Below are 24,232 nucleotides of genomic sequence, written 5' to 3' on the forward strand. Positions count from 1 at the left end.
CGACCATCTTCTTTCCCCTCACATCTCTCTCATTTCATTAATTCATTTGAATTACTTACACAATTTTAACCAAAAAAATAAATATGTGTATTTCCAACAACGAGATTAACATGAAATGATATTTAGAAATTACTAATAAATAGTTGTGAGCAAGCTATTTACTGGTTCGGCACGTAAATATTTGACCAAGAATTATTATATATGTTACAGATCGAGAAGCGACGGAAGGGGTGATGATGTATTATAGGATGAGGTTTTTATTATTATTTTTAAATTAAAAAAATGGAATTTAGTGATAATAAGCTGAAATTAATATAAAGGGGTGGGTTTGTTTTCTTGATTTCCAGTTTTTCAACACAGAACGAGGAAATAATGCTCGTAGTGATAGGAGTGGTCATTATTGCAAGACAATGACAGTCATTTCTATCCTTTAGAATAATAACTATCACGTATCTAAGTTCAAATAATGAAAATCTTTAAAAGTGAAGGGAAATTAAATATGCAAAAATGGAAGCTGAAAACAAGTGCAATATAAGTTCCATATCCATTTATGTTACATCTCACATATTACCATCAAAACTTGGAGGAAGAAGTGCTGCACGGGATGGGGGTTGGGGGTGGTGGGGGTGGGGGTGGGGGTGGGGGGGAGAGAGGGGACCTTATCTCCCCAAATATTCATTCATCAAAAGAATTGAGGTTTAGCTCCGATATTAATCGATGGATCAATGACCACTCTCCATGTTTGACCCCACCACCACCATCACATTCAAGAAAATCCCCTCCTCTTTCACATTTTCTTTTTCTCCATTAGCTGCCTCATTTTTTATTCTGCAGATCGATCAAGTGCTGGGAATATACTCTCTAGCTAGCTATATAACTCCAGCTTTTTGTAGTAACTTCCATGGAGTCGAAGATGGATCAGAGCGAGACCCTAGATTTCATGAACGTCGACTCCTTCTCCCAGCTACCCTTCATACGCCCCACGCCGCTCGTCAGAGAGAAGGGATCCTCGGCTGGTGCCATCAGGCTTTTCGGCAAAGAATTCGGAGGCAACAACGGTGTTCACTCTGTACTCGACGACCCCCATGAAAACAACAATAGTACTGATCGTGAAGAAGATCGCGATGCAAACAAGGACATGATTGGTAGTAATGACAATAACTCAGATATCAGCAGCAACAGGAAATTCGAATGCCATTACTGCTGTCGGAACTTCCCAACTTCACAAGCACTGGGGGGACACCAGAACGCGCACAAGAGGGAACGCCAGCATGCCAAACGAGCCCACTTGCAGTCCGCCATGGCGAATGGCGGCTTGTCCGAGGCACAACTCTACGGTCTTATGAACTACTCGCGCCTAGGATCGGCCCCGTCGCTGCCTTTGGCGTACCACTCATGGAGCAGCAGTAGCAACAGTGGCACAGGTAATACCGGCAGCAGGGGCTATGGCTCCTTTAGTTCGCATCAACCGGCCATTAACGGTAGCCCTTTGGGGCTGTGGCGATTCCAGGATGCTCATAGTTCGTCGTCCTTCGGTACTCGGGAACGTTCTTTGATGGTGCCGATGCATCAGTATCAAGGGCAGACTCCATTGCCATCTTTTACTAGTAGCAACCCTAGTTCTCAGAATCGATTCGGGTATGAATCCAAGCCTGGCATGCAAGATCATGTGAGTTTGGATTTACATCTTTGATCGATCTTAATTGTTTTCTTGGAATTGAGCATTCATTTCATCTCATGAGTAACAAAGCTAGTTTAATTTAATCTCTACATACTCATATATGTGTTGTATGCAGCCTATATTCGAACATGGATATGAGGAAAATCGAGGAATTATCATAATCCTGCTTCCTTCACAATTAGTATTAATAATCATCGCACAATCAGCCCTTTTCTTGAATTACTTACTAAGATTTTTAAAACTATATATATTTATATTAAGCAATATTTAATTTAAATTTGAATGTTCGAGTCCACACATATTCCAACCCCGATGGATTAACCTTACAGCTGTGACGATACAAAGTTCTTTGGCTGTATATTTTTTTTTTGTCAATTTTGGTTGATTTTAACACACAAATTAAAGAACAGGCATGCAGATAAATTATTGTTGATTTTATGCTTTTTGAAAATCTTTTGTGGAGGTAAAATGAAGATTATTTCTTGTTTCTAAACATATAATCAAATAATTCTTTCTTTCTTTTTCTTTTTTTTTTTTCTCCCAATGGGTACAACTCGAAGACAGCCTTTTAAATTGTCGGTATATTAAAGCGATTACACAACACTTGTTTATTTATGAATAGACAAACCTTGCAACACACCTCAAATTTTTATCTTACAAAATACTTTCAACTCAAAAAAAAAAAAAAAACGTACACAATTATTGTTCCAAATATATAACTCCGCAAAAATATTATATATCGATAAAAAATTTCAAAAAAAACAAATTTCTAGTGGAAAATAGATTCATTTTCTCAATTTTAATGTATAACCTAATTTCTTTAATTCTCAAAATATCATTTTGTTGGTCTGGAAAAGGAACTATTAAAGTGTTGAGTTTCACTTTCACATATACATATACATTTAATTAATTGGCCGGCGACAGATAAGAATCCTATGGCAATTTCCAAACCCAGGCCCGAGATTTTATTGAAATCCGACAATGCTCTACACGGGCAGTAGGCAATTAACCCCATGTACTCGCAACGTTTAGGACATTGATTGATTCTAATAATCTATCGTAACGTGGTCAGAGTTGATCCAATGACATACAATGAACCATAACTGAGTTTTCATGTGAAACTATATATATATATATATATATATATTCATCGTACAATATGAATACGAAAAATCATACATATGCAACTATATTATTCAATCGGATCGATCTTTTAAGGCATTGTCCTAGAGGTAGGATCACATAAATCAGTTTTAGGATTGCGTTGACAAGCTTCTATTAGTATTATTTAATTTGTTGAGTATGAAGATGTGAAATTATTCGAACATTGATTATTATTTTTTACTTTGTAAGGAAAAATTTGTCCATGAAAATTGGGTTTGATTATATATGTTATGTGGAAGTGGGGTGGTTCATGATAAATGTACCAGCAGTTTATTTATATATATATCAATGCATTTTTCCGTTAATAACTATGATAATAATTTGACTGTAACATAATTAAAAGCAAGGTACGAATGCATGTGTTTCAACAGCGGCAGATGCAGTTCATTCATATATATATATATCGACACAACAAAAATAAATAATAATAATAAATTTGAAATTAAATATATGTCACATGCCATTGAATCTAATACATATATATATATTAAGAAAAACTTGTGTGAGACGGTCTTACGGATCGTATTTTGTGAGACGGATCTCTTATTTGGGTCATCCATGAAAAAATATTACTTTTTATGTTTATACGAGTATTACTTTCTATTATGAATATCGATAGGGTTGACCTGTCTCATAAATAAATATTCGTGAGACCAGTCTCACACACACACACTCATATATGTTATACATTTGTTGTTAGGCATCTCATGAGCGCCGCTAGATGTTTGCATAAACATCTTGTAAGAATTAAATACAACATGTTTTTCAAGATTCAGAAAAATATGTGAGAAGATAATCGATATGGTGTTCTACAAGATATTTATGCAAACATCTCGCGACGCTGGTGGTACGTAGTGGTGGGCAAGTTAACATCTATGCCTAGAGCAAGACAATGAAAATGTAAATGAATCGGTAAATCACGCTTATTTCTTTTCTTTGAAAACTTTTTGGCATTAAGATAGCTGTGATTCATTTTGCTGTTAAAAAATTAAATAGGTTCCAACTGTAATTGAATTTAAATCTGAATTGAGTCACGTTTGACTGATTTGATTGTTACAAGCTTCATTAAAATATAGAGTGCCAAATGCTTAAAAAACATAATTGTAATTTATTTTTTCTTTATAATTTTTTTGTAAATAATAACTTTTAAAAAACATTTGCAAACACTACATAAAAACTATCGGTTTCAAAATCATAACTATGTTGTGAGATTATTTTGAAAAATATGAATGAACTCCGAAGCACGTTTGCAACACTTTCTTTTAAGAAATGTTTTCTCCCTCGCTTTAGTCATAGGGATACGAAAAATTTCTCTCAGGATACAATGGAGATTTTCTGATTTTTATAGGTGACTAAATCAAATCAGAATCTGAATGCTTTTCTTGAATTAATGATGTCATATATATAGAAATGAAACATTGATTCAGAACGGACGCGACTCTTCATAAAACAATGCACCCTTTCATGAAAACGCATCATGAAACAATGTTTTATTTCCAAAGAGTTGCATTACCCCGCAACCTGACCGGGCAGGTCGATCCCCGTAATTATCGAAGTAGTAACTTTGTTCGTTATCAACAACAAAATAAATTATGAAAAATTGGATCTAACAAACTAGACCTACTTATTTAACTCCGAATATCTGATTTTTTTATCCCCACAAAAAAAAAAAAAAAAAAACGAGCATTCAGCATTGGAAAAATTAACTCATCTAGAAATTTACAAATGTGTGTCTTTAATCAATAAATATTGTGGTTAAGAATTAATCACACTGCCAATGCACTGATTGAGATGAAGCAAATTTTTTGTCTGATTTAAAATCGTAGCATACGCTTATTAGTATGAAAACAAACGCAGCCCCCCCTCGTTCGTACCACATATTCAATGCCCCAATAAGTGAAAACCATTTGATGTTTGATCCTTGTATTCTCCCTTTTTATAAGTGGGAAATTATTCTGCTAATATTTTATTTATTATCATCTCTGTCCGAAATATATTGGAGTAAGTCTCTTATGAGACGATCATGAATATTTATCTATGAAACGGGTCAACCCTAACGTTATTCACAATAAAAAATAATACTCTTAGCATAAAAAGTACGTAATATTTTTTCATGTATGACCCAAAAAGATATCTTTCTCACAAAATATGACACGTGAGACCGTCTTACACAAGTTTTTGCCAATATATTGTTGTGTTATTTGGTGTTCACACATATTAAAAAAAATCAGCGTAAAACAAAATTTTATACATATTTAATTCAATAAAAAATAGTTGTACATTTTACACGATCACTTAGTTAATAAGCATATCAGTAACAAAAAAAGAGAAAAAAAAAACTATTAATTATAGAAATTGAACTATATATTTGAGACAATCGAAAAAAAATGATACACACGTGACTGGAACGGATGAATATAATATCATATAGTCTCTCATACACACAAATGCATCAAAAATCTATCAAATCCAATTGAACTAAAAATGTGTGAGCGTTAATTTTTCCTATGTTGAATAATAAGGTTTTTTTTTTTTTTTTGGAGAAAAAACTAGATATTAAGAGTTAATAAGTAGTAGGTCTCATTATGATTTTGGAACCTATAGTTTTTATGTAGTATTCAGTCAAACCTGACTCAATTCAGATTTAAATTTGATTACAGTTGGAACCGAATTAATTTTTTAACAGTAAAATGAATGGTCTTAATGCCAAAAAGTTTTCAAAGAATCTATACATATTATAAAAGTGTGAATCAAGGTCAAAGTTTTTCTATTGTGTATTGTCAACTTTGTCCTTAGTTTGTATATACAGGAAAAATTTAGTGAGGATGTTTTTGTCAAATCAGTTATTATGATAAGGACAAAATTGTCAAACTACATTTATATTAGATAATGATCAAGTTGCCAAAAAAAACTGAAACTTTAAAATTCTTTGATTTTTATTTTCTTGTAGATGAATTGAACAAATTTTTTCATTTTCACAAAAAATATTAATTTGAAAAGATTGAAATACCAAAATATATTGGTTTTATTTGCTTATAGATGAAGTGAAAAAGATTTTTTTCACAAAAAACTTAATTTGTAGATTTTTTCACAAAAAAGTTAATTTATAGAAGATTAAAATAACAAAATTCTTTTGTTTTATTTTCTTGTAAATAAAGTGAAAATATTTTTCCACAAAAACTTAATTTGTATAATGATATGATGTTAAATATCTTTTATTTTACGTTCATTAAGATTAATTATTTTAAAATGAAGAATTAAATTAATGAAGCCAAATAATTAAACTAATTTTGTTTTAACAAGGTTGGTGTCATGAAGAAGGTTCGATATTTAATTACATTTACAAAATGATACAAGAACTATCAGATATAAATATAGATAATCCTAATAAATATTTTATTGATATTTATTTTATCTATATTTCTTTATCAAAAAGAAAGTCAACTAATATTGTTCAAAGCCTTGGTTTATTATGAAAATTTAACGATATAAGATTGAATAATATATTTGTATTAATTTTAACTCTATTTTCCTCTTTTTAAAGGCTAGAAACTATAACAATTATTTTATGAGAGATTCTTGCAATTAACGAATGATTATTTTTATAAAAGATATATATTGACAAATCAGTTATAGTTTTTGTAACATTAAAAGATATATCTTTGAATGTAAATTTTTAAAATTATGATAAATAAATTTTTATAAAATTTATTCATTAGCAATACTCACTACTTCCTATAGACAAAGTCAAAGCTAAGTTATTTGGTTTTTATTTACTTGTAGATGAAGTAAACAAATGTTTTTCACAAAAATATTTGTTTGAATGTGATTTATTTTATTTTGTAGATTTATAATCTTTTGAATGATTTTATATATATATGCAAGAAGTTTATCTTTAATTTGGTGAGTAAGTTTTTGTAAAATCAATTATTATGATGTCAAGATTATCAATCTACGTATGCTAGGCAAGGATCAAGTTGCCAAGAAGATTGAAACTCCAAAATTCTTTGGTTTTTATTTTCTTGTAGATGAATTGAACATATTTTTTTCCGCAAAATATTAATTTGAGAATATTGAAATACAAAAAATCATGGGTTTTATTTGTTTATAGATGAAGCGAAAATAATTTTTTCCCAAAAAAATTAGTTTGTACAATATTGAAATACAAAAATTCTTTTGTTTTATTTGATTGTAAATATAGTGAATTTTTTCCACAAAAAGCATAATTTGTGTAAGGACATGATATTAAATATCCTCTATTTTGAATTAATTGAGAATAATTAATTTAAAACGACGAATTAAAATAATGAAGCCAAATAATTAAATCATGTGGGTTGGTATTATGAAGAAGGTTTGATGGTTAATTACATTTTACAAAAATGATACAAAGCATTATTAGATATAGAAGAAAGATGACCTTATAAATATTTCGTGAGTATTTATTCTATCTATTTTTCTTTATAAAAAAATCCAACTAATATTTTTCAAAGCCTTACTTTATTATTAAAATTTAACAATATTTGATTGAATACAGATAGTTTTACTAACTTTAACTATTTTTCGTCTTTGTAAAGATCAGATTCTATAACAATTACTTATTTGATGATCTTGCAATTGACGAAGATGTATTTTTATAAAGGATGGATATAAGTAAATCAATTATAGATTTATATAATCTGAAATGACATATCTTTGAAGGTAAATTTTTAAAATTTTTATGAATAAATCTTTACAAAAATTATTCATTATTGCTCAATATTTCTCCTTATGAGTTAAGATTGATAATAAGAAATAGTCAAATTTATTTGTTTTTATTTGCTTATAGATGAAGTGAACATATATTTTTCACAAAATATTAAATTGAATATGAATTGTTTTATTTTGTAAATCTATAATCTTTTGAATGAGTTATATATGCAAGAAGTTTATCAGAAAAAAATGAATATATTCAAATTTAATACTTCCAATAATATAGTATGAAATATAAAAAAAATATGTTATCGTAATTTTGTATTTAAATAACATATTGCATAAATATGTTATATCATTAAGAGTTGAACACTTTTTGATAAATATAATAAAATGTTAATTAAATCATATTTTGTCAGTTGTCTAGAAGATAGAATAACCAAAATTCATTGATTTTATTTGCTTGTAGATTAAGTTAAAATATTTACAAAAAATAAATATAATTTGTAGAATACTGAAATAACAAAATTCTTTGGTTTTATTTGATTGATGAAACAAACTTTTTTTTTCTACAAAACACTTAATTGTGTGGAGATTTGTAAAGGCATCATATAGAGAAGAATATACATTTTTTCTCATAAGATTTGCTAATAAAGATGGCGAGAATATTGTTTTTTCACAGAGAAGAAAAAATGATGACAAAAAAAATAGTGAAAGCAATATAAATTGAAAATATAAAAGAAGAAAATATTTGACGCAATAATTTAATTTAAGGTTTAGAATATATTATCTATATTATATTTTTATTTTTCATAAATGTGGTAAAATAAGTGGTCAACGTTATGTATTATACTTTTTTCTTCTCTCAAATTTAATTTTAATAAATATTGTGATATCAATTTTATATTATATTTTCTCCAATGTCTAATTTATACAAAATTATAATATTTATTACTAATATGTTTTTCAACAATTATTAATTTATTTAGATTGCGCTTGGATAAATTGATTTCAAATTTATGGATTAGAATTATAATTTTATTGTTAACAATGAAACAATATATCAAATTTTGAATCTACACATTACTTATTTACATATTATAATTCATATAAAGTAGAATAAATTTCAAATAACATTATTTTTGGGTGGACTTGAAAAATATCATAACTAACATGAAATACTACTATATAAACATGAAATGAGTGGATTTGAAGTTTATGATGCTATTTTTCTAAATAACAAAAATACATTTGAATGTATTGAAATCCTTCCATTCAAGAATAACCTTAGATTTATAACACATAAAATTTTTAAACAATAATACATGTAGTACAAATTATATTACATTGAATTTCCTACGGATAACGCTAAATGTACAACTAATATATCGTACTGCGATATTTACAACAATTATATCGTGAGATTTTGTTATTATCTAATGAGATTTTGTTATTATCTAATGAGATTTTATATTTAATTTATCATGAGGTTTTGATAAATGAAATTTCTATATTGATTTTTTTGAATTGTAAGAATTATTGTACAAATTTGGTTGCACATGTAGTATTACTCATTTTCTATCGACTAATATAGCATGAAATCATTAATATATAATTTTTTTAAATTAATCTCTTCTGATCTCATTTCTTTAACAACAATTATTGATAATAGAAATGTATTTTCACGTGCGTCGCACGTGTCTTTACCTAGTAGAAATAAACGCGGGTAACCGATTCATTTACATTTTTCGTTGTTAAGCTTGAATTCGAAGCCCGAAAAAATGTGCCACTTAAATTCTATTATGTCTTGAAATCGTAGCTAAATTCATTTGATTCAAACTTATATCTTGAGCTCTATTGAATAAATGCAGAAATTAGCACAAACTTGTGTGGTCGAATAATTTAAATATATTAAAAATTAAAAAAATTACAACTTTGTCATGTGATTGTAATATTCTATATCATCAAATTAAAGTTTTTATCACATGTCTTCCAATTTATATCAATTTTATTTCTTTTTCTGTGAGAGTATCAATATAACACTGCATATTTCTATATCACGTTGGTGATATCCCGGAACACCACATCGATGACATGGCATCACTATCAAAACAATGTAAAACCACCCAAAGAAAGTTGGTGAGCATTTGAAGCTTGATACATGGGATCCAATTGTCTAACTCGAAAATCATGTCTCGATGCAGAAGAAAGAGATGTACAGGCCGGTACCACAACCCTACAAGTATCACGTAAACTCGTGCTTGCAAGTCCAGCCGTGCTGACCATCTACACATGATGGTCAGCACGGGCACAGGTTTGTACTAGGTGAGTATATGCCTGATGCACGACATTAAGTCAATTAGGTGAACACAGGTACAAATATTAAATGAATTCTTCATCCAACGAATCCAAATGTTACATGCAAACTATGAAGGAAAACATACTATCCATTTCGGCGTAAAGACCAAAACGAACTTAAAAACCATCCTCCATTCAAAGACGTTAGGCTGTGTTAATGGTCACTTCAACAGTCAAATGCATAAATACAACTGCAGCAATGTTTTATGAAGGAAATTTGTTGCTATCATGGAAGTATACTTTCTGTTTGTAATTCTGAAGTAGAAAAAGGGCAAGATCCATGCCTGCTAATCACCATTCATCTTTATGCAAAATCTTGTTTTCTTTCTGTAGTGTCCAGCAAAGGCAGAGAAATATAGCTCAAGGTATAATGAAGAAAGCGACCTATAAAAGTTAAAGCTTCTGAATTACCAGCTCATACCGAGTATGTCACACACTTGCAAATGCAGCCTCGATTACTTTCAACCAATTAAGTCTCAGCAACTGTGTCAAATGAATCTACTAATTTAATATGTAACAAGTACCAAATGAGCAAAACTGTTCACAATTGTATCATAAAAAGCAAGATGAATTGACTTGGTCCTACAAGAATGGCAAACCAGCAGTTAAGTGAACAGCGGTCTTATACAGCAGAAAAACAGATAAGGAAGTGAGCGCATTAAACTAGTACCAATATAATCGACGGAATAAAAATGCATCTGCAGAACAACACCCGTATTAGGGAGAAGGTGGAAACAGGAAGTTTAAAAAAAACATCACTATTTTAACCAAAAGAAGTGCACTAAAAATTAAATTGATTATTGATACAGGGAAAAAAATTTAAACTGATTGCAGGGCCGAAAACATGAAGCGAGAAAAACTTCCAGAAACATGCAAAGACGATTTAACGATGATCTTCTAATGGTGGAAGCAGTAGATATCCAAGAAAATAAAATTCAAGAGTAGGATGTTTAAAATCAGCCAGTGATAAAGCAAAAATAAGAGAGCCAGCAAAATATTTTGTGGCATAAAAAGCCAGCAAAATCTCAAAGAACACCACCCCGCAAGTTCCAAAATTATAGCTAGAAAACCAAGAAAATAGGACGAAACCAACGATAGCAAAAATAAATCTTCCCAAGTGAACTGAAAATATATAATGGATAAACTAGAGAACAAATCCCAAAAATGCTTAAGAACTAGATTCCATTTCCAGAATAAATGATATCCTCGTCAATTGTTAAATTTTCTTGAGTTTCCACTAACAATCTTTCAGTTGAAGAAGATAGCCTTGATTAGCTCTGATGAGAACTATATTTCATGGCTTTCTTAGAAAATATGCCACATAAGAAACAGTCATCTTTGATGTGGGAACCCTCCTGCTCCTCTTTATCTTTTCAGGATAGATGTTGGGGGGCTAAGCGAAGGTAGATTGATAAACCCCAAGTCAAACACAGAGCAATATAATGCATGAAAACGATAGTGGAGAGGCACATGTTCTATAAGCTAAGCGATCTCATAATGCATTCTAAATATCTGGCCTTGGTCCAAACAGGCCAGAGATGATGTTATCCTTTCTGAGGTGAATTAAATATGCCCAACTTCTTTGATAGGAATAGAAAGTACATATTTAAACAGATTGACGTGGTGAAGGGCACCAAATCCTGGTGAAACATTCGTCACGAGAATTTTGTTTGTATCAATACATTTCACACAGTGAAAGCATACCAACTTTGAAATAAAATCGCAGGTGAACAAATTGACAACTCTTCAAGAGTAACACGACACTTGAAATTTATTTTTAAGGGAAAAACAAAACCTTTGAGATTACCATCTTAGTTCCAAGTACAGGTAGAGTTAATTACAAAACTGAAGACAAAGTACACAAATTAATATAACTTCAGCGCCTGCAAGTTATCTTCTAAGCTCTTTATGTTGAATCCTGGATAATCGGCCCTCTTCAATGTGCCTAGTGAGCAATGACACGCCATAGTGTGATGCGCTTGATGCGGTATAGTAGGATGTGACGATTAGTTGAGAGAACTTTGGAAGTGCATAGCCTGTAAAATCAGGAATCATTGATCTACTCCAAGACACAAAAGTGAGGTCAATACCTCCATAACTAAATGTCTTAAAAAGAAACAAGTGTTGGATACTTCTGTCAAAACTCAAGTCATTCTGTGTCACAACGCTCTCCATAAAACATAAGCCATGTCTCAATTTAGACAAGTCAATTGATAAAATAGCTACGAGTTAATGGAATTGCTGAAGGTTTAGAAATGCAAATTCACAATCTGTTAAACTCACCCCTGACCAGATGACCCTTTATGTAAATTTAAAATGGAGACAAAAAATAAGAGCAATCAAACAACCAAGCACGCAGATATCAACTTTATGTAAGGACAAATTTAAAAATACAACCAGCAGTTTCACAGCAATGTCTACAGAGGGATACACATGCCAGGTGCTTGGTAATTACATATATTACCATCATTGTCACACAGAAAAAACAGAGGTTGGGGCGATACACTAAAATCCAAATCAGCCTTAAGTTGCCAAATGCTTCACAAAAGTTCAATTATGCATCACAAGTTCATAATAAAAATCAAATGCCACTAAAGGTAGTGTGAACCAACACATTCCCTTGGCAAGATCTCAGTAATCTGTTTCCTCTAAAAGTGAAAATTGGAGTTTTGGTCATACAACTTACCGTACAAATGTTTTCTAATATAGAATTATGGCAATCGCCTAACTTATTTATCCCGTGTATTCATCATACGCCAAATTTCATTTGATTACTAGCAAACATTTTGTTTATGTTAATCATATGTATCATAGCCTGAAAGTACCAAACTGATATCACCTCAAAATTCAAATAAATGTAGTCGAAAGGTAATGCTATAAGCCTCGGATAAGATGAACCATTTTAATCCATACCTCCAAAGGCGGCGCTGGCAGCGGAAAACATTAAGAGGGGTGGAAGCTGAAAAAAGTAAAGGTGAAAATTCTATTAGAAACGTGAACAGAAGGCATAATGCGTGTTCATGAAATTTAAACAGCTGATAGCAGAGATGAAGAAATATACAAAATGATAAGAGTGGAAGACGTATAGCGGTCATACCCCAATAATAAATGGAAGCCACTTTGGCCCCTTCACGTGTTTTTGAACATAAGGAATTCCTGCAGAATGACATCATGAGTAACATGCAAGGATTGCTTGATTAAAAGTTCATTTTTGTACCTGTGTTGAATCCATGGACTGCACTAAGCATCCCTCCAAGTCCAGAACCAGCCTATTCAAAATATATAAAAGCATACTGCATCAAGGGTGAATCATTACTGCAGATGCAAATCAGTGCGGTATATAGGCACGAGGTCCCTTTTAGCTCCAAATGTAAATCTTCTATCTCATAAACAAGTGATCTTTGTGTCTCCAATTCAAAAGCAGGGGGCACATGATCACACCTAACTCGGTTTGTGTATGGAGAAACAGAGTACTACTAACAGCATGGCTGATCGATTGCATCTCCTTCTCAAACTTATGAACTATGATACCACTGAAAAGAATTAAACAACTCTCCACTCCCACCCAGACACACATATATATACATATATATATGTATACATCAACCCAAGTATCTCTAAAATAAGCAAGATTTAGAAGAAAATAAAAGGCTTCACAACACAAACAAAACAAGACAAGGGAATCAGAACTGAAATGTAAAGAATCCATCCTTCCATGGAAATATTCAACAAGAGCAATATAGTAACAACGACACCACAAAATTCATATTCAATTAACGCATATGAATGCGCAAACAGCCAAAACTAAAAATAATCAATAAGATGACTATACCACGGCAGTAACATCGTGCAGAACTGGAGCGATTTTCCATTCCGAATTCTCCTGTAGTAACAAAACGAGGAAAACAATATATACGGTGAAAGAAACAAAATCAACCAGGTAACGAAGCTAGCGTGGTATATACTTTGGAGGGGTTTAAGAGAGAGAGACAGCGCGGGCAGCGGGCGGAGCCGAGGCCGGGTTTGATGGTGGGATCGTGGTGAAGGTTCCCTCTTCGAAGCTTCTCCTCGTACACTTCTCGAGTCCCCATTCGACCTATACTTTTTCTCCAGCACAGTTCCAGTTGCGTCCTATGGGCAGATTTATCATAAAGGGTTGATTAATCGCACTTCCCCCCTTCTAATTATATTTATGTCAGTTTACTCCAATTTTGTATATTATTTACATTCCACCCAATTTTAATCGATAATGTGTCCATAATTTAAGCTCTTTACTTCGAGACATGAGAGAAAAAAATAATTACAATTAGATAATAAATATAATATGATTTTAAAGCAAAGAAATTGATCAAGTCAAAGGAGATTAATAGATCAATACTCTATGTACAAACATCATGAGAAAAACCGAAAGAGTTTTAATGACATATATTCAAACGAACACTTTGCAAAATTCTAGCTATCAATTCCGGCAATGTTTTAATGACTTAGTTATGCGTTTATGTCATTTAAAGAATTTTTTTGCCTTTCCGAAACAATTCAGTAGATTTATGTCTCTTTAGTTGCAAGAAACCGATGAAAATATAACTAACATTCGAAACATAATTCATCTTCGTGTAATTTAAAAGATTTTTTAATTTCATTTCACAAATCAGTATTAAACTACTCATCCAAAAAATTAAGAGAAAATATTAAATAAAATCATATTTAAATAAATTGATCAAAATAATATTTTGTTGATTACGAAGAAGATTGGATCCATAAGTAATGATTTTTCATAGAAAGTATTTTGAAAAAAGTATACTAAAATAAATAAATTCATGATTGGGCTTGATGTCGACATTCATGATTGGGCTTGATGTCCACTCCAAGCCCATTCATCTCAAATCTTAAAACCCTAGTGCTCGAATACTATTTAATCTCTTGATTCATCGCCTCTCGTAGTATCAAGATTCACACGACACAGGAAAATGCCGGCGGGTCACGGTTTGAGGGCACGGACGAGAGATCTCTTCGCTCGTCCCTTTCGCAAGAAGGGTCCGACCCATCTCTCCACCTACCTACGGATCTACAAAGTTGGAGATTACGTTGATGTCAAAGTTAACGGGTCGATCCATAAAGGTATGCCCCACAAGTTCTACCACGGGAGAACGGGTCGGGTCTGGAACGTCACCAAGCGTGCAATCGGTGTCGAAGTCAATAAGCAGGTGAGAATTTGGTGTTTGTGGTATTTTTTACTTTTTCGGTTATATCGATTTGTTGATATAGTTCTTTAAATTAAATTTCTGAGAAGTTTCTGAGTGTGTTGAAATGATCTTTGTGAAGTTTGTTTTAGAATGGCGCATTTAAATTCGGTAAAGGTTGTTTCTTTGCGCAATTGAGATGAAATATATGTCGATGATGACAAACACAAGGCTTGTTTCTCAAAACATTCGCAGTGGCCGCCCAAGAGCTCTCGCCTTCGCCAGGCTTGAGAGCTTATGCTGTCTCCTTGGATGTCTGAGACTGTCTTTCTCAATGTTGGCGATTACGGGTTGTTTTATGTATTTTGATTTAATCGTAACTTCGAAGTTTTAACTTCCTTGAGATTGGGTTTTAAAGTAACTTGTCGAGAGTAGTCTGTGTTGATGATAAAGATCCGTGCTTGTGATTCTCATAACCAACTTATTCCAGTTGGTGGTCATACAACTATGCATTTTTTTGTTCTTGAATGATTGAGACTTTTCTCATTCACACGAGTTTGTGGTTATGTGAGGCATTCTATATCCAGAGTCTGTCAATATACCCTGGATGCAATATTCTTGAGCATTGGACTATTGAATTTCTGTTGGCTAAGGCATTTGCTGCCATAACTTAGAAAGGCGTTTATCTGCATTCTCTTCTATATGTGTTATTTATCTTGGAGAGCTGTAGAAATATAAAGTGCAGCAAATAACGAAACTGTTGTCTAAACATTCTCAATTGACATTCATTTAAGTTTCACGGTTTCACCACGAGGAAAAAACTATTCTGAAATGCGTTGTTTATTTTTGTTGCAGGTTGGAAACAGAATCATAAAGAAGAGGTTACATGTTCGTGTGGAGCATGTTCAGCCATCACGTTGCCATGAAGAAATCCTGCAAAGGATTAAAAAGAACGACCAATTGAAGGCCGAGGCTAAGGCAGAAGGTAAAATTATTAGCACCAAGAGGCAGCCAGAGGGACCCAAACCTGGTTTCATGGTGGAAGGGGCAACTCTAGAAACTGTCACTCCTATTCCATACGATGTGGTCAATGATCTCAAGGGTGGTTACTGAGGGTTGGCTGGATACTGTGGATTATCCTTTTCTTTTTGGATATTGTTGCATCGGACTAGTTCTATTTTCCTTCATCGATTGTGTAATGGACAAGTTTGGTATTGATAATTTGGATCAATTTTGGAACACGTTGATTTCTTACCTTATAATTAAAATATGCTGGTGTTGTATGCCACCTAAGTTGTTTTCTTGGATAAGTTGATAATCATTTGGTTTTATGTAGATGGTTTCATTGTGGAAGTATTTCCTTTGTATCCTTCTTGAAAGTGGGCACTAATACGTTGTGGACCTTTGTTCGGTTTCTTTATTTCAAGCCATTGTTTGGCCTCTTGGTATTGTTTATTATCTCCAATAAATGAACCATTCGATGAAATTAATAGAGATTCTTAAATATAATTGATCACATATCATTTCGCAATTATCGGAATTTGAGGAGTATGGCTTTATGTCATTCATCAAATGGTTCAAAACCAAATAGGATCCCAAACCAAATTGAGTTCGTGTAGCTTCACTTAGGAGTGGATGCAAAGAAAAGAACTTGTGCTGGAGTAAAGGAGACCTGTTAAGCATTTCATAACCGAGTTTCTACACCATGCTTGTACAATACATCTTCTCTTGACACATCAAAACTTGATTGTTTTCAGAAATTTCATCGAACATTTTATTGAACAAGCTTACTGACATATTATTTGCCATATTTAAATACTTGCATGCCTTTTTTAATATTTTAAACTTTTGTACCATTGAAGACTTCCTTTTCTACAAGTACAAATTCTGTTAACTTTAGCACATATAATACTACCTCCGGTCCTTTCTTCCACAAACAGTGGTGCTTTTCTTTGAGCTAATGCTTTTAAAGAGAATACTTGGGCTTGGAGCCAGAACTTCGATGGTGTTGTCTTTCAACTAAGTTCAGGATGAAGAGTTTATCTGTTGCAATCTTTTTCCTCGTCATTCTTAGCTTTTCTTCAGGTTTAGCCTTCTTGTTAAACCATCGCTTCTTTACTTAGTCACTGTTCTGTTACTACATACTTGCTCGGATGCTAAATCTTCGTTTGGGCGCCTTGCGTTGTGTTCTCTTTTAATCTATTTTTTGGTGCAGCCTGGAGATTGACTGAAGCACATTCTGTTTGGATTCCAGAGCACAGGTGTCACGAGAGGATGAAACCGAGAAAATGCGACTCATACAAATGCATGCACAAATGCTCCTTGAAGCCACAAGGGCGGGGGAGATGCACAAGAAACCACTGCATATGCACATATTACTGCATCGAACCTCCTAACTAATGCTCTTCTATGATTAAATTTTTCTTTCTTGATTTGGCTCTATTGCACGGCTACTTGTGCATGTGAAAATCTTCGTGACTTATCTTTTTGACAGCTTAAATCACCCCATCCCCACATTCTTGTGGTTTAATTTATGTTGTTATTGTCCATCAGTTTGCCTTTGATATAGATGGGGGAGGGGATTAAAATTTAGAATTTATTGGAAATTAGTTTCTCGTTTATCGGTCTAGGCAGGCATACTTGTCAAGAACTCGTTGGAACTGGGGGATAGAACTGATACCGGACTGTTAGAGGGTTCCTAAAGTTTGAGATATACTTTGGCAAGGATAAAAAACTAAGAGGAGCCTGAGGTTTGTAGATGTTATTGAAATATACAAGCAAAAAGAACTGGATTTGTTAGGTAGAGGGGTCAAGTGACGCCTCGCGTGGTATTAAAAATGAAAGGGACGATGTTAAGTGACTCTACCCTGACAGGAGGCATCAGGGAGAACGCCCCGCCTCGCCCACAATGGTGAGCGGAACAAGGCAGAAACCTGCTCCCTCCTATACCTAAAACACGAGTGTAAATAATTGGTAAATGTACATCAATTGTTAGCTTCAATTCTTCAAGATTCATTGATTGTTTATGTTAATATTTGCGTAAATTATGTTGCGTATCCGCCATACATCCGCGTAGACTATCGAGTATGCACTTCAAGCTGAGGAAAATACAAGAAGATACCCATTTTTGGATTGAAAGGCTTCAGAATCACACAAGTAATAATCATAATTGGTTCACAATTTTGGCCAAGCAATTATACATCGCTTTAGGGTGATTACATAAATAGAAAAAGGAACATAGATCAGCAATGTTAAGTAAGATCTTCTGTTTATAACTAAAAATATCCATCCTTTTTTCTCAATTCTTTCCTCACACCATCCGCTCTTCTCGTTTGACCTATAAAACCCACGGCCATGTTGTCCAAAGCTCACTTTAATTTCACATAATTAACTTTTTTGGAGTTTCCAAAAGTTAACAAGGTATTTTTTAGGAGATGCTAAAAATTTAGATTGCAAAAGGGGACTTTGTTACCATTGGCTAACTAAAAATTAAGACAAAAATTGTGGAATATTATAAAAAGATATTATAAATGATTATTGATATTGTTATATATTCAAGTTCTGTAAATCTACTCTATAAATAGAGGTCTCCAATGATGAATAAAGCACACACAAAAATCATTCTCTCTTCTTTATATTCTCTACTATTCACAACACGTTATCAGCACGAGTGCTCTTCAAGGTAAAATTTATAAATAATTTATTCTTATTCTTGTATGAATGCTCTTGAAGAAGCACAATATTTAGATTTAATATTGATGCTCCCGAAGCAGCACAAATTATAGATTTATATTGATGCTCTTGAAGAAGCACAACTTTTAATTTTATGTTGATGCTCCTGAAGTAGCACAACACAACTTTATGTTGAAGATATTGATAGATCTATGAATAAAATATAGATGAATAAGATTTATCAATATTCCGAAGAATCTTGATCTAAAATCATAAAAATCTATCAATATCTATGAATAATATTGATATAAAATATAATGTTATCATATTCCTGAAGAATTTAGATAACTATCATATGTTTCGACAATATTCTTGAAGAATATTGATTATAAATGTATTGTTGTTTTGATTTAAGTTTTTTTCATATCTTGGATTGCTTATTTAAGATTTATATTATTTGGATTTTCATAATTCTTCACAGCCGCAGCAGTGGTGTGAGAAATTCTAGGTGTGGGAGTAATTTTTTTTAAGACATAAATTTTATTATAATTTCTTTAAGTCCAAAGTGTTGGATTTTTTCCATTTCAAGAAATATATGGCTTGTTTATGAAGTTGGGCATGATTCTGTGATATTTGTTTTATGTATTTAGAATAATTGTGCATAAAAGAGTTATTTTTTTCTTTAGTTTATAATGCTACAATTTGTAATTAGTGCAATTTGTAATAGATACATAAATTATTAATTGAGCACATCTCAATGTACACCTGCATCGATGTTAGTTTAACAAATAGAATAACAAAATTTCAAAATTACATAGTAAAAGTAGTAACATGCATAATTTGTTATAATATTTATTTTCAATAATAGTAATGCAATTTTACTCTATTTATGTCATGATTCTAATTATATAATTTTTTTTTAAGTTGCAATGGCGAACATCACCAAACTTGAATTTGAAGCGCTTGACTTGACTGGAAAAAATTATTTATCATGGATTTTGGATGCCGAGGTCCACCTTATCTCTATGAATTTAGGAGATACAATAAAAGAAGGAAATGAAATGTCCCAGCAGGACCATGCAAAGGCACTTATTTTTCTCCGTCATCACCTCAATGATGGGTTGAAAGTCGAATATCTCACTGTGAAAGAGCCACGAGAGCTTTGGAAAAATCTAAAAGAAAGATTTGACCATCAATGAACTGTAATTCTCCCAAGAGCCCGATATGAATGGATGCACCTACGGTTACAAGATTTTAAGTCTGTAAGTGACTATAACTCTGCATTATTCAAGACTAGTTCCACACTGATACTTTGTGGAGAGAAAGTCACTGATCAAGACATGTTAGAAAAAACATTCTCCACTTTCATGCATCAAACGTGCTCCTGCAGCAGCAATATCGTGAACGTGGATTTCAAAGGTACTCTGAACTCATCTCATGCTTACTAGTTGCTGAACAAAACAATGAGCTGCTCATGAAAAATCACCAAATGCGCCCAACTGGATCCACACCATTTCCTGAAGCAAATGGAACTACATTTCCTGAAGAATATGAAATTGCATTTCTGAAGCGAATGCTAATTTCACTCAAAATCATAACAATGGACGTGGACGTGGACGTGGGCGTGGACGTGGGCGTGGGCGTGGCCAAAGAAGATACTATCAGCAACAAAATGGAAAGAAACATAAAACAAGCCACCAGCAGTGGAATTCCAATAATGAAGAAGCAAAGGAGAAGAGTTCCAAAGTATATGAAGAAAAATGTTATAGATGTGGAATGGAAGGACATTGGTCTCGTACCTGTCGTACGGCAAAACATCTTGTGGATCTATACCAAAAATCAATCAAGGAAAATGGAGATAAATTTTGTGGACAATGATGATCCAATTGATATAATTCACTTGGATGTCTCTGATTTATTTGCTAATCCAGATGGAAATATAGATAATTGATTGGTGGTGGTGTGTTAGAAAATAATAAGTAATTACTTTAATTGCTCTTGTTACTACTTTGAATTTCTATTGTTTATTAGGTTATCGTGGTCTCGTTTTTATTTTGATGTTCAGTTCATGTTTAGGATTTGTCATGGAGGTTTATTTTGTTATTCAATAAATGTTTTCATTATTCAATAAAATATTTTCTTTGAAAGCTTTACACATTATTTATTGAATTTAGCTTATTGAATTATATTTTTATTTTAGATTAACGATGAAATGTCAGGATGAATGCTTAGTGGATAGTAGTACAACACATATCATTCTTCAAAATAAAAGGTATTTTTTGGAGTTAACATTAGCTGAAAATAATGTTACAACAATATCGGGTGCATCAAAAATTATTGAGGGTTATGGAAAGGCAAAAATCATTTTACCAAATAATACAAGCCTATATATTGAAAATGCCCTATATGCGAGCAAATCCAGTAGAAATTTGCTTAGCTTTAAAGACATTCGCCGAAATGGATACCATATTGAAACATTAAATGAAATTAATTTCGAATACCTTTGCATAACATCTATTATATCTGGCCAGAAGCATATAAAAGAAAAATTATGTGCACTTCCTTCTGGAATGTATTTTACAACAATAAAAACAGTCGAAGCAAACATTGTCACAAACCAGAAGTTTGTTGACCAACAGAGCTTCAAATTATGGCATGATCGACTTGGTCACCCTGGGCAACAATGATGCGCAGAATAATAATTAACTCACATGGACACCCTCTAAAGAACCAGAAGATTCTTTTACACAATGATTATCCATGTGTAGCTTGTTCACAAGGTAAACTAATTATAAGATCTTCCCCTACAAAGATTGATGTTGAAATCCCAACCTTCTTGGAGAGAATTCATGAGGATATTTGTGGACCTATACACCCACCATGTGGACCATTTCGATACTTCATGGTATTGATTGATGCGTCTACTAGATGGTCACATGTTAGTTTGCTTTCAACTCGAAATATAGCTTTTGCTAGATTACTTGCGCAAATTATTAAATTACGAGCTCAATTCCCAGATCACTCAATCAAGACAATTCGTCTTGATAATGCTGCTGAATTTAAATCGCAGACATTTAATGACTATTGTATGTCAATAGGGATTTCAGTTGAGCATTCGGTTGCCCATGTCCATACACAAAATGGCTTAGCAGAGTCATTTATTAAGCGTTTGCAATTAATTGCTAGACCATTATTGATGAGAACCAAACTTCCATCATCTGTGTGGGGACATGCCATATTACATGCTGCATCATTGATTCGTATAAGGCCAAATAATTATCACCAATACTCACCCTTACAACTTGCTTATGGTCGAGAGCCTGATGTTTCTCACCTTCGAGTATTTGGTTGTGCAGTACAAGTCCCTCTCCCACCTACACAGCGAACCAAAATGGGCCCACAACGTAGACTTGAGATTTATGTGGGATATGATTCACCATCTATTATTAGATTTTTGGAACCTTTAACAGGAGATTTGTTTACTGCGAGATTTGCAGATTGCCACTTCGATGAATTGGAATTTCCAAATCTAGGAGAAATAAAGTTGTGTCCCGAAGAACAACAAAAGATTTGTTGGAATGAGAAAACACTATCTCATTATGATCCTCGAAATAATCAATGTGAGCAAGAAGTTGAAAGAATCATTCACTTGCAAAGAATTGCAAATCAATTGCCCGATGCTTTTGTTAATACAAAGAATGTGACAAAGTCACATATACATGCAGAGAATACCCCTGTAAAAATTGATGTCCCCGTAGGACAAGCTATTATTCAACCTGCAAATGAATCTAAAATACGCCAGAAGCGTGGTCGACCAATTGGTTCAAAGGATATTGTACCTCGAAAAAGAAATGTACAAGAGAAAGAAAATTCAAAAGCTCCCGAAGAAGAAATCTTGGATGATATAGTAAGAAAGATCAATGAACCAAACTTGGATAATATTATTCCTGAAGAATCAAATTCTCATGAAAGTAATGAGATTTCAATAAATTATATATCATCTCGAAAATTGTGGGATCGAAATAACACAATTGTTGACAATGTCTTTGCCCTAAATATCGCCCTTGATATCATACATAATGAAGACCCAGAACCACAATCCTTAAGGATTGTCAACAAAGAGATGATTGGCCAAAGTGGAAGAAGGCCATACAAACTGAATTAGACTCACTAGAAAAACATAAAGTGTTTGGACCTGTAGTACGAACACCTGAAAATGTAATCCCAGTAGGATACAGATGGGTTTTTGTACGAAAGAGGAATGAAAATGGTGAAATTGTAAGATACAAGGCCCGACTCGTAGCCCAAGGTTTCTCGCAGAGACTTGGAATTGACTATGAGGAAACATATTCACATGTGATGGATGCCACTACTTTTCGATTCCTAATCAGTTTAGCAGTATCAGAAACTCTTGATATGCGACTTATGGATATTGTAACTGCTTATCTTTATGGTTCACTTGATAGTGATATATATATGAAAGTGCTTGAAGGTTTCAAATTATCGAAAGAAAATGGTGAAGCGCCCAAGGCTATGTTATCAATAAAACTGCATAAATCCTTATATGGATTAAAGCAATCTGGTCGCATGTGGTACAATCGTCTTAGTGAATATTTGTTAAAAGAAGGATACACAAATAATGCTATTTGTCCATGCGCTTTTATAAAAAGAACAGATGAGGGTTTTGCAATTGTGGCAGTATATGTTGATAATCTAAATCTTATTAGCACTCCAGAAGAGCTTACTAAAACTGCCAATTACTTGAAAAATAAGTTTGAGATGAAAGATTTAGGAAAGACAAAATTTTGCCTCGGATTGCAGATTGAACATTTGCAAGAGGGAATATTTGTTCATCAATCATCATATACAGAAAAAATATTAAAGCGCTTTTACATGGACAAGGCACACCCATTAGCATCACAAATATTTGTTCGATCACTTGATGCTAACAAAGATCCTTTTCGACCACCTGAAAATGGAGAAAAAATCGTTGGTCCAGAAGTACCATATCTAAGTGCCATTGGTGCACTGTCATATCTCGCAAATTGTACTCGCCCAGATATATCATTTTCTGTTAATCTTTTAGCGAGATATAACTCATGTCCAACCCGAAGACATTGGAATGGTGTAAAACACATATTTCGTTACCTTCGGGGTACAATTGATATGAGATTATTTTATTCGACAAAATCAAAGTCTCCTTTAGTCGGATATGCAGATGCATGATATCTTTCTGATCCACATAAAGCTAAATCCCAGATAGGTTATGTGTTTACACGAGGAGACACTGCTATATCATAGAAGTCGGTGAAGCAATCCTTAACAGCGACGTCTTCAAATCACTCTGAGATCATTGCAATGCATGAAGCAAGTCGGGAGTGTGTGTGGTTGAGATCTATGACACAACATATTCAAGAATCATGTGGATGACTCCCAACAGCCAAAGATGACCCAACAGTAATATTCGAAGATAATACTGCTTGCATTA

General features: G+C 32.9%; 3 protein-coding genes and 1 non-coding gene across 4 annotated transcripts; 3 read left to right on the plus strand and 1 right to left on the minus strand.

Moving 5' to 3' along the window:
- Positions 1-650: 650 nt before the first annotated feature.
- On the plus strand, positions 651-1,764 carry LOC142505920 (zinc finger protein 8-like). Its single transcript, XM_075619063.1, has one exon. It carries the CDS (start codon positions 902-904, stop codon positions 1,691-1,693), a length of 792 nt encoding a protein of 263 aa, XP_075475178.1. The 5' UTR covers positions 651-901; the 3' UTR covers positions 1,694-1,764.
- Positions 1,765-11,547: 9,783 nt separating this feature from the next.
- On the minus strand, positions 11,548-14,034 carry LOC142505716 (uncharacterized). The gene is made up of 6 exons (XM_075618813.1): positions 13,858-14,034; positions 13,725-13,775; positions 13,110-13,161; positions 12,990-13,048; positions 12,806-12,851; positions 11,548-11,928 (listed from the first exon to the last, which is right to left on the minus strand). Exons 1-6 carry the CDS (start codon positions 13,981-13,983, stop codon positions 11,783-11,785), a joined length of 480 nt encoding a protein of 159 aa, XP_075474928.1. The 5' UTR covers positions 13,984-14,034; the 3' UTR covers positions 11,548-11,782.
- Positions 14,035-14,812: 778 nt separating this feature from the next.
- On the plus strand, positions 14,813-16,313 carry LOC142505768 (large ribosomal subunit protein eL21z/eL21y). Its single transcript, XM_075618879.1, has 2 exons — positions 14,813-15,096; positions 15,928-16,313. Exons 1-2 carry the CDS (start codon positions 14,860-14,862, stop codon positions 16,183-16,185), a joined length of 495 nt encoding a protein of 164 aa, XP_075474994.1. The 5' UTR covers positions 14,813-14,859; the 3' UTR covers positions 16,186-16,313.
- Positions 15,282-15,396, plus strand: LOC142512982 (small nucleolar RNA SNORD14). The gene has a single exon (XR_012808953.1). It is a non-coding gene; the product is annotated as a small nucleolar RNA SNORD14 (small nucleolar RNA).
- Positions 16,314-24,232: the final 7,919 nt, after the last annotated feature.

Source organism: Primulina tabacum, chromosome 10 (genome assembly GCF_025594145.1).
Source record: "Primulina tabacum isolate GXHZ01 chromosome 10, ASM2559414v2, whole genome shotgun sequence".
NCBI lineage: Eukaryota > Viridiplantae > Streptophyta > Magnoliopsida > Lamiales > Gesneriaceae > Primulina > Primulina tabacum.

Excerpts from the sequence above, each read along its gene's own strand:
- LOC142505716 (XM_075618813.1), bottom strand. The coding sequence starts at position 13,983 with ATGGGGACTCGAGAAGTGTACGAGGAGAAGCTTCGAAGAGGGAACCTT. Across the intron at positions 13,049-13,109 it reads AGTCCATGGATTCAACACAG|GAATTCCTTATGTTCAAAAA; the intron begins GTACAAAAATGA and ends GTCATTCTGCAG. Across the intron at positions 11,929-12,805 it reads TGCCAGCGCCGCCTTTGGAG|GCTATGCACTTCCAAAGTTC; the intron begins GTATGGATTAAA and ends CTGATTTTACAG.
- LOC142505768 (XM_075618879.1), top strand. The coding sequence starts at position 14,860 with ATGCCGGCGGGTCACGGTTTGAGGGCACGGACGAGAGATCTCTTCGCT. Across the intron at positions 15,097-15,927 it reads GTGTCGAAGTCAATAAGCAG|GTTGGAAACAGAATCATAAA; the intron begins GTGAGAATTTGG and ends TTTTTGTTGCAG.
- LOC142505920 (XM_075619063.1), top strand. The coding sequence starts at position 902 with ATGGAGTCGAAGATGGATCAGAGCGAGACCCTAGATTTCATGAACGTC.